At 46.0% G+C, this 12,641-nt stretch overlaps 1 protein-coding gene across 1 annotated transcript in view; it reads right to left on the reverse strand.

Annotated features, from left to right (window-relative positions):
- Positions 1-12,641, reverse strand: part of LAMC1 (laminin subunit gamma 1) — a 70,319-nt gene that overhangs the window by 3,360 nt on the left and 54,318 nt on the right. The window contains exons 14-27 of the mRNA XM_049807966.1: positions 11,257-11,502; positions 10,771-10,924; positions 10,185-10,327; positions 9,284-9,462; positions 8,967-9,123; positions 6,561-6,766; positions 6,058-6,137; positions 4,375-4,512; positions 4,034-4,178; positions 2,129-2,278; positions 1,610-1,724; positions 1,067-1,266; positions 678-836; positions 40-139 (exon numbers count right to left, since the gene is read on the reverse strand). Of these exons, the coding sequence (XP_049663923.1) occupies positions 40-139; positions 678-836; positions 1,067-1,266; positions 1,610-1,724; positions 2,129-2,278; positions 4,034-4,178; positions 4,375-4,512; positions 6,058-6,137; positions 6,561-6,766; positions 8,967-9,123; positions 9,284-9,462; positions 10,185-10,327; positions 10,771-10,924; positions 11,257-11,502 (2,172 nt within the window). The remainder of the gene's footprint in view (positions 1-39; positions 140-677; positions 837-1,066; positions 1,267-1,609; positions 1,725-2,128; positions 2,279-4,033; positions 4,179-4,374; positions 4,513-6,057; positions 6,138-6,560; positions 6,767-8,966; positions 9,124-9,283; positions 9,463-10,184; positions 10,328-10,770; positions 10,925-11,256; positions 11,503-12,641) is intronic.

The following is a 12,641-nucleotide window of genomic DNA, read 5'->3' on the forward strand; positions in this document are numbered from 1 at the left end:
AACACTCAAAGGCACACGGCATGTTAAGGACAGTCTTACCTAATTGATCCAGCAGGTCATTAATGACAGCAAGCAAGCTGTTCACAGAGTTCTTAGCTTTTCTTGCGTTGTCTTCTGCCTCCTGGGCAGCTTGTGAGGCCTGCAGGGTATAAAATAATGAGAGCACAAAAAAGGCTGTAGGGATTACGAAACTGCTGCCTCTCCTCTTCCCAGGTCTGCCCAAGCAGTTAGTCACACACATCCCTGGTTCTTCTCTCCAGGATAACACTCGTGCACTGAGACCTTTACCACAGTGCTGGCAAAGACTGACAACCTTCAAATAATCAGATTTCTGTTTATTTCAGGACGGGGATCCCTGATAACTGAGCAGTATTTTGCAGGAAAAGTCAGAACAGAGTCAACAGGGCTACAGTCAGGTTTCAGTTAAAATAAAAGGAAAGTGTTGCATTAAGAAAACTGGCTCTCAAATTCCAGCAGGGAACTGGTGCTAATGCCAGCAGAGAAGCTCCTTTGCTCATCTCATGTTTTCAATCCCACTTAAAACTTGTAAGAGACTGAACACTGGCTGGACCCAGTGCTGTCTTTGCAAGAGGACAGCAGAAGAAAAGCTTGCATTGCCAGGACAGCAGGGAGAAGGCAGCTTCTTGCCACTGCTGCTACCTGCCAGCATTACTTACCATGCCTGCCATCATCATATCCTGCTCAGCATCATCCTGCTTCCGCTTCAGCTCTTTTTCTGCATCCTGTAGTTGCTTCATCATGTCATCTACTTCTCTGGCCAGCCCCGTCACATCAGCAAAAGTCTTGTCAGCTTCGGCTCTGGTAGCAGCAGCACTCTACAGCCAACAAGGGGAACAGGATGGAAAAAGGTGGTGAAAGTGCAGAACTTCCTTAAATCGTTTTCATCAAAATGCACTCATTTCCTAGCATGCCACATTTTGCATTCTCTAGCAGCGAATACAGCCAAAAGCACGTGGGGCTCACCAGAAAATACTGGAAGAAGAGTTTATGCAGTTACACAAAAATATCTCAGCGGGGGGTGGCTTCAGAACTGCAGAGGACCCACCTTCTGAACAGAACCTGCGATTTTCTCAGCATCATCTGCTTTAGTCTTGGCTTCACGGGCATCAGCAGCAGCACTGCCAAGCGCCAGCTCTGCCTGGCGTGTCTTATTGTTGGCTTCAGCAATGGTCTGGGTAATGGCAGGAATCTTTTTCAGTGCCTCCTCAGCTGCTGTCTTGTTATCATTCACCCGCTTATCAAAATCTAAGAAAGGGCAAAACAGATTCTTATCACTTGCTCCAGAAGAGCCTTGGGATGCTTCTTTGACCAAGCTACCCAGGTTTTGCCATCTTGACATTAGGGGGAGTATATGCTTCAGGTCTCCCTATCACACATCTTCTGATGCTAAATAAGGAACTTTAACAAAAAGAGATTTCTAGTCACTAAAAACATTTTTATTTTTTTCTTTAAAGAAAAAAAAAGCCAAAATAACCCACCCAACACCCAGGTACTGGCAATAGCATGGCCTGTTCAACTAAGATACCCTACTGCCAAGTGACTTGTCACACAGGAATCGAAGGATTCACTGCAAGTGCTTTTTCTTTACCTTTCAGGTTGCTGAGAATGGTATTAGCCTCCTGCAGTGTGCCATTGCCCTTCCGAGCAGCTTCTTCAGCCAGGGCTTTCGCTGCATCTGCTCGAGCCAAGAGCTGGTCTGCAGTCTAAGGAGATATGACACGTATCTATTCTTACCTTTTGAAGGATGACATCTAGATGTATCAAAAAGCATTGCTCAGCCTGAAACACCAACACTATACAGAACAGCATTCATCCCTGAGCAGCAATGCTTCCTCTGAAACCAGGTGAACTTAGGTACTTTTGGAATACTGTTCTTAACATGGTGAAGACACCACACCTGGGGAAACATCCCCTATTGTCCTATAGAAACTCAATGCCATTGCTTTTACCAGCTTTTTGGATCTCCTTTCAGGAACCATTCTTCAGTATTCTTGTAAGTAACAAGCAGCGCTAAGACTGAATAAGACCAAATCTTTCATATCGTGCCAGTTACTTGTTTTCCATGTTTTTTTCCAGGAAACAAAAGCCTGCACAAAACAGAACTGACCTGCTGCTCCGTCTTCCCTTTCTCCAAGAGGTTCTTTACTTCTAGCTCCTTTCCTTTCATGTCTTCTCTCAAGTCCTCATAATCTTTCAGCTTCCTGGCAATTAGCTGATCTAACTCCTCCGCTTCCTTCTTGATCTTATTTGCTTCATTCTGCAGGTGGAAATCAGAAAGAAACGCAGACTCCTAAACATTAAAGAATTTCTGAACAGGTGGCAAAACACGGTATAGTTTCTAACAGTAAAACACACAGAAGCTATGATGGGTTCCCATCTCTTACAACTACAGTTGCAACTTTGCCTTCAAAGCTCTGAATACCATGAGGGTCAGTGCAATGAAAGACAGAGGTTGCAAACAGTTTTGTGTGCAAGAAAATCTACTGCACTACAGTGAGTACGGGTGTCCTGGTTTCAGCTGGGATAGTTAATTTTCTTTCTAGTAGCTGGTATAGTGTTATGTTTTGGATTTAGGATGAGAAGAATGTTGATAACGCACTGATGTTTTCAGTATAAACACTACTTAGCAACAACTAAGTGAAGTATTTTTTCAGCTTCTCATGCCCAGACAGCAAGAAGACTGGAGGGGCACAAGGAGTTGGGAGGGGACACAGCCAGGACAGCTGACCCAAACCAACCAAAGGGGTATTCCATACCATGTAACATCATGCCCAGTATATAAACTGGGGGGAGTCGGACAGGGTGGGAGCTGTATGGCTGCTTTGGCATCGGTCAGTGGGTGGTGAGCAATTACACTGTGCATCACTTTTCTTCTTGGGTTTTATTTCTCTCTGGTTTTGTTATATTCCTTTTCATTACAATTATTATTACATTTCATTATTACTATTGTTGTTGTTTTAGTTTAGTTTAAACTGTTTTTATCTCAACCCACGAGTTTTACTTTTTTTCCCCAATTCTCCTCCCCATCTCACTAGGAGTGGGGAGAAGTGAGAGAGCAGCTGTGTGGTGCTTAGTTGCTGGCTGGGGTTAAACCATGACAGGAGAGGGAGCAGTTCTGCAGGCTTCAGAGGGAACTGAAATTTTTGTACTCCTCTGTCCAAGCCAAGATATTTGGCAAACATTTCACTCAGGTTTTTGTCCCTCAGAGATTGGGGGAGGTGGCGGTTTACCTATGTAGTTTCCTGCATGCAAGTCTCCTGCATAAAAGCTGAAATGCACAAGTCTAGATTATGCCTAGATGGACAAAAATTCCACAGACTGTTCTTAGGCAGAGAAACATAAGCAGAGCATACAAGGTATGTCAGCAACCTGATATAATGCTTGTCCCCATTGATCTTTAGAAAATGCTGTGCATGCGTCCTGGTTTGGCTGGGATAGAGTTGATTTTCTAGTAGCTGGTATAGTGTTATGTCTTGGATTTAGTATGAGAATTATGTTGATAGCAACAACTGAAAACATCCATGTGTTAAGTAGTGTTTAGTCTAAAGTCAAGGATTTTTCAGTTTCTCATGCCCAGCCAGCAAGAAGGCTGGAGGGGCGCAAGAAATTAGGAGGGGACACAGCCAGAACAGCTGACCCAAACTGCCCAAAGGGATATTCCATACCATGTGACATCATGCCCAGTATATAAACTGGGGGGAGTTGGCTAGCGGGGTGATCACTGCTCAGGAACTAACCAGATGTCAGTTGGTGAGTGGCAAGCAATTGCATTGTGCATCACTTGTTTTGTATATTCCAATCCTCTTATTGTCATTTTATTACTGTTATTATCATTATTAGTTTCTTCCTTTCTGTTCTATTAAACTGTTCTTATCTCAACCCACAAGTTTTACCTTTTTCCTTCCAATTCTCTCACCCATCCCACTTTGAGGGGGAAGCAAGCAACTGGCTGCGTGGTGCTTAGCTGCTGGCTGGGGTTAAACCACAACAGCATGATGCTTTCTGCACGTACCTCTAGCCTCGTGGAATCCACAGTAGGCAGACTGGTGAGATTAGCGTAGATCTGTAGGGCTTTGTTTCCAGCTTCCTCTGCCTCTGCAAGCACCCTGTTGGCCTGCTTCTCTAGGTCTTGAGAAATGTTCTTTGCTTGATTATACCTAAAAACCCCAAGGATCCAGTTACTCTATAATTGGTTTTGTACATCTGAATTTACCAAGAGAGTAGAGAGGCTAAGAAATTGAAAGACAACTCCCATAAAACCCAAAGCATACAACACTACAGAAGGCATCTTAGTTTTAAGCACTGATTTAAAGCCAGGAAATAATAAGAATTTTCTTTCTGTTACTGACTCACTTCTGGTTGAGCTCATCAATGTCATTTGCAGTTTGGTTTTCCCCAGACAAGGTCTTCAGCAGCAGTTGATATGCTTCTGTGGAAGTGTCATTTGCTGCCTTGGCTATACGAACAATCTCATCAGCTTCTTTTTTGTGTCTGGACAAGATGATAGAAGAAAGATAACACCATTAGAATTGTCAGCCAGTGGTTTCCATCCTTGTATTGGGCTTGTGTGGCAAGGTTTTGGTAGCGGGGGGGTTACAGGGGTGGCTTCTGTAAGAAGCTGCTGGAAGCTTCCCCTATGTCTGACAGAGTCAATAACAGCTGGCTCTAAGATGGACCCACCGCTGGCCAAGGCCGAGCCCATCAGCGATAGTGGTAATGCCTCTGTGATAACATATTTAAGAAGGAAAAAAGTTGCAGGGCACACAGAAACCGCAGCCCGAGAGAGGAGTGAGAACATGTAAGAGAAAAAAACCTGCAGACCCCCAGGTCAGTAAAGGAGGGGGAGGAGGTCCTCCAGGTGCCAGAGCAGAGATTCCCCTGCAGCCCATGGGAAAGACCATGGTAAGGCAGGTTGTCCCCCTGCAGCCCATGGAGGTCCATGGTAGAGCAGATATCTACCTGCAGCCCATGGAGGACCCCACACTGGAGCAGGTAGGTGCCCGAATGAGGCTGTGACCCCATGGGAAGCCTGCATTGGAGCAGGCTCCTGGCAGGACCTGTGGATCTGTGGAGAGAGGAGCCCACGGAGCAGGTTTTCTGGCAGGACTTGTGACCCCGTGGGGGACCCACGCTGGAGCAGTGTGCTCCTGAAGGACTGCACACCGTGGAAGGGACCGATGCTGGAGCAGTTCGTGAAGAACTGCAGCCCATAGGAAGGACGCAAGTTGGAGAAGTTCGTGGAGGACTGTCTCCCATGGGAGGGACCCCACGCTGGAGCAGGGGAAGAGTGTGATGAGTCCTGCCCCTGAGGAGGATGAAACGGCAGAGAGAACGCGTGATGAACTGACTGTAAACCCCATTCCTGATCCCCCTGCACTGCTGGGGGGTAGGTAGAGAATCCAGGAGTGAAGTTGTGCCCAGGAAGAAGGGAAGGGTGGAGGGAAGGTGTTCTGAGATTTGGTTTTATTTCTCATTACCCTACTCTGGTTGATTGGCAATAAATTGAGTTAATTTTCCCCAAGCCGAGTCTGTTTTGCCCGTGATTGTAATTGGTGAGTGATCTCTCCTGTCCTTATCTTGACCCACAAGCCCTTTGTTATATTTTCTCTCCCCTGTCCAGCTGAGGGGGGGAGTGATAGAACAGCTTTGGTGGGTACCTGGCATCCAGCCAGGGTCAACCCACCACAACCCTCAATGCCAAATTTTCTCTTACTTTTCCTTCCTTCACCCAGATCTGCACATGGAAGATGCCAAAAATTTGCAATGGAAGATGCTGTTTGAGACCATCTCTGCAACCTAGGCATCACTCCAGCAGTGCCCACAAGAACAGCGGAAAGGCACTGCTATGGTTGTACATGTCCCTCCTTCACATGTCTAGTGTTTGCCCTCAATGATACATAGGCATGCACCCAGTGACACTCTTACTCAGCAAAGGGCGTGTGTTTTGTATCAAGCAAATGAAATTTTGCTTCCCCCTTGTAGGGAAGAGCAGGGCCCTGATGTGTGCTGTGAGGAGCATGTCTTGCCACAGCCTACCTTTCAGCCAGCTTACGGGCCTCTTCTGCCAATAGAGTCATGTTGTTAGGATCCCTGCTTGACTCTGGAGGTGTAATGGACTGGAAAAAAAAAAGAAAGAAAAAATCTTAAAGCTCTTCTTTCATCTTTTATTCATCTTTGCTTTAAATATTTATTGTCATGATCTAAATGTCTGAGATGTGTCTAACCTACATCTGATTTCTCTGTATTCTTTTCTTCAGCTCATGCAATTTCCACCACTGATTATCCCTTAAAAACAAAAGTACTGGTATTTATTTAGGGGTTCTTACTTTGGTTTCTTTGAGCAGGGGCTAAGATACAATCTATGATAGACACTGGTGATCTTCCTTTATTTATTTCCCATGATCTGGGGTAGGGGAGAAGATATTTCCATAGCAAATTTGCTATATGAGAGAGAGAACAAGCAGAGAAACACACCATAGGGCACAGAAAGGAAAGGCCCTCTCTGCTCCTAACCATGTGGGATCTTACAGCACACTCACCACGTTGTCAGCTGCCATCTTTGCCTTCTCAAGCATATCAGAAGCTAAGCTGATCAGATCCTCCGTGTCCTCCACCCGCAACCGGGCTTGCTCCGCCAGGTTCTCTGTCTCACGCACTGTGCCCTGGATGTTCCTCAGCCTGTTGAGCTGACTCACTAGTGTGCTGTTGATGTCTTTAAGACGATCCATGAGGCCTTGATCTACATCTGAAAAACATGATATAAAAGACAGGCAGCAAAATCAGTTACAGCAGGAAGAGAAGATGGAGCAGCAGCTTAGCACTGCAAGCAACACGTTGGTAGGTTAATCCCTTATTGAAAGGGGACCAGCAAAGCTGTTTCATAAGTCAGTCAGTTTGAGATCAAAGCCATCATCAGAATATGCACCAAATATGAGAAATGAAAAGTCATTAACTACTGATAAGACACTCCTGCTGGGTGTTGGAACTGACTCTGATGGTGGATTTCGTGTTCAGAACCATGTTTCACCTCTATCATTGACTTAAAGACAACAGAGCTGCTCCTCAAGAGGTATGAAACATCTGCTTTGTGAATTCTCTGACAAAAGCTGGCAGGATAGAGCCTTGGCTCTCCAATGTGTAGGACTTGAGCCCTGCAAACTTCCCCAAATTTTTGGACCACCAGCTAACTCCCCACATAATTATATATTAATTATATATTATTATAATAGAGCCATAAAAGCATAGATATGTATCTCATGACCAGGGACAATTACTTCTGAAAAGGCAAGACTGTTATTAAGAGATGAAGTAGAAGCAGAAGCCTGCAGGCCTCCAAAATTAAGATTTTTCCCAAATACGTTGCCTTGACCTTGCAGCAAATTTTAAGTATTGAACATGAACATTTGACACATTTCAAAAACATACTACAAACTACGTATCAAGTAGAAAAACACAAATAAGTGCTACAGGTGTGCACAGATTTTTGCAAGGGTAGTTATTTTTGCATTTAACTTGCTTCTTCATTAGGGAAGAGCAACAAAGCTGGCAAAGGGTCTAGAGCACAAGTCTTAGGAGGAGCAGCTGAGGGAACTGAGGTTGTTTAGCCTAGAGAAAAGGAGGCTCAGGGGAGACCTTATTGCTCTCTACAACTACCTGAAAAGAGGCTGTAGCAAGATGGGTGTCCATCTCTTCTCCCAAGTAGCAAGCAACAGGACAAGAGGAAATGGCCTCAAGTTGTGCCACGGGAAGTTTAAGTTGGATATTAGGAAAAGTTTCTTCACCCAAAGGGTTTTCAAGCATTGGAACAGGCTGCCCAGGGAAGTGTTTAAGTCACCATCCCTGGAGATATTTAAAAGACATGTAGATGTGGCACTTAGGACACGGTTTAGTGGTGGACTTGGCAGTGTTAGGTTTACGGCTGGACTTGATGATCTTAAGGGTCTTTTCCAACGAATGATTCTATGGTTCTAAGAGGTGGAAAGAAAGATGAAAAATACCACCGCAAAACCCAATCCATTCCCTCACCTTTCTCCAAACCCCAGCCTCCTACTCCCCTATGTGGGTCTATTACCTAGGCATGGATGGCAAGTAAGCAGCGTAAAGCTACCTTAGCTAAAACTGAGAAGAGCTTCAGCGATCATTCCCACTGGCAGGAATCTTTCCAAGTAAACGCAAGCATTAGATGTGCGTCAGCTTTTTCCCAGCTTCATGCAGAAGGGGACAGATTTTCCTGAAGTGGGCTAAAATCACTAAACCAACTCCCAGGGGAACAACTTTTACTGCAAAGTCAATAGTCTTCAAGTTGCTCTTCTCCAAAACACACATCAGCTTATACATTAAAAAGACCCTAAGGACAAACCACTGCCACATTGCTTAACGTCCTGCTCACAGACATCCTATGGCAGAGGCAACAGTACAAGGATCAATCTGAAGCAGAGTTTAACAGGAAAAATAGCTACAAGTCCACAACAGCACTTTTCAGAACATTATATGCTTTATGGCAGCATAATTAAGCCTACCAGCAGGATTTTGAAGCCTTCATTCTGATTGCTGATGATATCCCAACAAGAATTGCTTTAACCCAAGATGTCTGAGCAAATTTATAAGCATAAGTATGTTGGAAAGCCTTCTGCTTGTTTAACAAGTAAAAACCTCCCTCGCATGTGGAGAAGAGGGTAACACATAAAACACTTGCATTTGTACAGAGGTAGAGGCAGATCTTTACTTTGCATGTACAACAGTGACCACTAGGAGAACAGCAGGGATAAAAGCACAGCCACCATTGTTTTGATAACAACATACACTGTCTCAGTGCTATCTGAAATAGCTGTCTATCGTAACACACAGCATATGCTTGAAATAAAACATGCTGTGTCCAAAGGGAACAGGAACATCAAGCAAAGAGTTCATTTCACATTGATCCATGTCTGATCAGCTCAATTCACCTTTGCTGTTTTGTGCTTCCTGGAGCAACTCCATAACATCTCTTTCTGCCTGCTTCAATCTCTCTTCAAAGGCTTGATCAGTAACAGTTTCTTCTCCTGTACCAAGATTTGCTATAAGATTTTCCAGCTCCTGCAGCCTCTCTCGTTGCTCCGCCACCTACGTGAGAGGGACAGAGCACAGCTATGAGACACAGCAAAGCACCTTGCACCTCTCTGCTTTCAACAAGCATCAGCCAGCCACAGGCATAAAAGCTGCTGCACAAGCGGGCATGTGCCACTGTCTCCAGTGGTACCAACAGTGGCATTTGTGGCCTTACCTTATCTTTCACTAATCTGTAACAGGCCGGACACTCTTGGCAGCCTGGCCACGAACGGTTGTAGAAATAGTTCTCCTCACACTGGTCGCAGCGGCTCCCCACAAAGCCTTCCTTGCACTCACAGCGGCCGTTCTCCTGGCACTGCAGGGAGTGAGAACCCTCAGGATCACAGTCACAGGCTGCGGGGAAGTTACACCTCAGTCAGACTGGAGAAGAGGCAGAAATACCCTAAAACCCACCGGGTGAGAGCATACCCTCAATACCCTAAAATGTCTGCAAGGGCACAAACCCACAGCTGGAGCCCCGCTCCCAATCGGGGCACTTCTACCCAGTGCAGGGCACTCTGTCTAGCTGGATGCAACATTCATTGCATGTATTCACAGTGTTGCAATTACCTCTCCCACAAAGCTTTACAATTTTTTACCCCATTTCGTTGTAACCAACTGCAGTTAATTTTTCTGCTCTTCACAGGCAGGGATATCAAGGAGGAAAGTTTGGATCATCCTGTTTTTCAACCATGTTTACAAGATCTGTTGCTTCTCAAGACAGAATCTGTATATTCAGGCCATTTGCAGAGTAGTTGTGCAGAGAGTTTTAACATTAGGAAACAGGACTGTTGCAGGACAAGATTCAGAGAATGTACTTACACCTAAGAGAAGTGGGTATCTAAAATGTTGGAGTTCTTCCTACCCCCAATTAAAAAAAATTAATAAAAAAAGGGGATAAGCGATTGTACAGAGATGAAATTTCACCATGCAGGGTGTGGACATAAGAGTGCCAACTTCCGCTGCAATGAAGAGTGAGGTGTGAAAGTACCTTCCCAGAGACAGGAGAAAAGCAAAGGCAAGGCTGGCTGTGTAACATCCTTGCCATCTGCCTCGCTCCAGCCTCTCAGACTTACGTTTACAGCCTTCGGAGCCAAAGCCAAAGTGGTTGACCTCGCATCTGTCACAATGCTGGCCGGCAACGCCAGGCTGGCACTCGCACTGCCCAGTTCGGATGTCGCATTGGCCGTTGGTGGAGCCCAGTGCGTGGCAGTTGCACCTGGGAGAGGCAGCCACACATCAGGCAGTGACACAGAAGGGAGGCACAGGTGAAGCACCTCTCTGAAGGAGCCCTAATGAGCACAGCTCAATGTTTCCATTTGCCAAAAGTCACTTTCCTTGCTGGGCAGATGCAGGAGGCAAGGCACTGTGCCTTTGAACTGTGCAAGGTCACTTGATGCCTGCACTAAAAAAGGAACCCACGAGCCCCTGCTACAAACAATCACAGAGTCATGTGGCACTTTTCTATTTAAAACCCTGATTTAAAACTATTTATAAAGCTATTTAAGTCAGGCTTTTTGTACAGCCTTCATAGCTGCTCTTCCCCACCCATAGGGGCATGGAGGCACACCAGTTACTTGTGACAAACATCACATTCCTGCACAAGGTAAGCACAGATGCCCCAAAACCAGGCTCTTTGCCCCAAGCAAAGGCAAACATCACCTCTCACAGCCACGTCCGCTCTGGAGGTTGAAGAAGCCAGGCTCACAGGCACTGCAGTCCCTCCCGGTGACATGAGACAGGCACTCACACTGCCCGGTCACTTGATTGCAACTCGTCTGCTGATTCACAGTGCCGTAGGGATTGCAGTGACAAGCTGCAAAAATAAAAGGGATGGAGAGATATGCAGAAAGTTAGGAGTCCCTTGTTGTGTTGGTATCCTGCTAGCCTGTCCTAGATCAAATGGGCCTAGATCAAAAACACATGGCAACCCAGCCCCCGCACCACACAATGTTTTTGCTTCGATGGCAGTAAGCACCCACAAACACAAGCATTTTAGCAAGCTAGAACCACCAAACCAGGATAAAGTCACACATTGCTGCTGACAGGCACGTACAACAGCCTGACACTGTGTCCTAACAACACATCACAAAACAGCAGCTCTTAGGGACAAACCCATTTTTAAATGCAAGAGGAACCGGCTCGCACCTTTGCACTTGTCAGCAGGATCGGGGGCCAGGGGGTTCCCAAAGAAGCCATCTTTGCAGCGGTCGCAGTAGAAGCCAGCGGTGTTGTAGATGCACTTGAGGCACTCGCCTGTCTGGCGGTCGCAGTTCCCCACAGCATTGGGATCGATGTTGTCGTTGCACTGGCAGAGGCGACAAGGCCTCACAGCACCATTTTCACCCAGTGGGTCTCCAAAATAGGCATCATCACACAGCTCACACCTCTTGCCTGGGATGCGACAGAAACACACGTGCTGCAGCAGAACACCCTTTGCTGCCGTCTCACCCGGATCCTCTTTGCAGTCCTTTCTGAAAAGTAAGCTCTCCAGCTTCCTCCCTTTTTATCCTTCTATTGCAGCCAGAAAGGTGCAGGAAACCATGCACAAATCCCTTTCCCATCTCTAAATTTAAGCCACTTTTTCACTGGAAATTTGCATTATGAATTATTTCAGCTCCTCCTTTCCCTCCTATTCCTTTAAGCCGAACCTATTGCTTGTAATTTGTTGTTAATTTACGAGTCCAAGCAGGCAGAGCTCTGTGGGGCATCACTGCTCCAGGAAGCCCCACTGCCAGTGAGATCTGGCAAGCCTCCACAGGCAGCCACTGAAGCATCCAGTTCCCAGCTCCCTACGATTACTGCAGATTTGACCCCACCAGCCAGCTATAAGCTCCATTTCTTAGACAGTTCTTGCACACACAAACCCTCTTTTCCCTCACCTTTTCCCTCACATTCCAAGAAGGTGGTGGGAGACAGGAGGAACTCTTCTACGATCATATAGCTACAAGTAAAGATGAGCTTGTACTGACACCTGAGCTGCTGGGAACCTGGACCCCTAGACTCCGCTTTGGTTCACGAAGCAATGGCCCCCATAGGAACCCCCAGAAGCTGCCTCTGCGCTTGGCCAGGGGCTTTTCTAAGCATTTCAAGCATTTACAGGTATTCTGGACTTTGGACTCTACCATGCTAAGCATAAAATCAGTAGAATGTTATGGAGGCTGCCAACCATCCTAAGGCTTCCTTGCTGTTTGCAGGCTGAACAAAAGCCTCTGCTTAACAACTCAGGTACATGCTCAGACTTCATGTTTTTCACTAAGGAAAAAAAAAGATCTGTACCCATTCACATATTTCTCTTTAGAACTGCTGAGCATAAATTTGGTCTTGTATTTTTTTGGGCAGTGTTTGTGAGTCACTGCAGCCTTCCTGCTTTTCCTAGGGAAGGCACTGGCCCTCCCCTCCAAGCATCCCACAGTGCCTCTCCAGCTGGCAAACTGCATCTTCTAATTTTATTTCAGTTTGACCCGCCTTCCTGGCTCTTTTAAATCTATCCTATTTTTTGCCCAACACCACACAATTAACAGAGCTCTATT

Source organism: Accipiter gentilis, chromosome 8, assembly GCF_929443795.1.
Source record: "Accipiter gentilis chromosome 8, bAccGen1.1, whole genome shotgun sequence".
In the NCBI taxonomy this organism is placed as follows: domain Eukaryota; kingdom Metazoa; phylum Chordata; class Aves; order Accipitriformes; family Accipitridae; genus Astur; species Astur gentilis.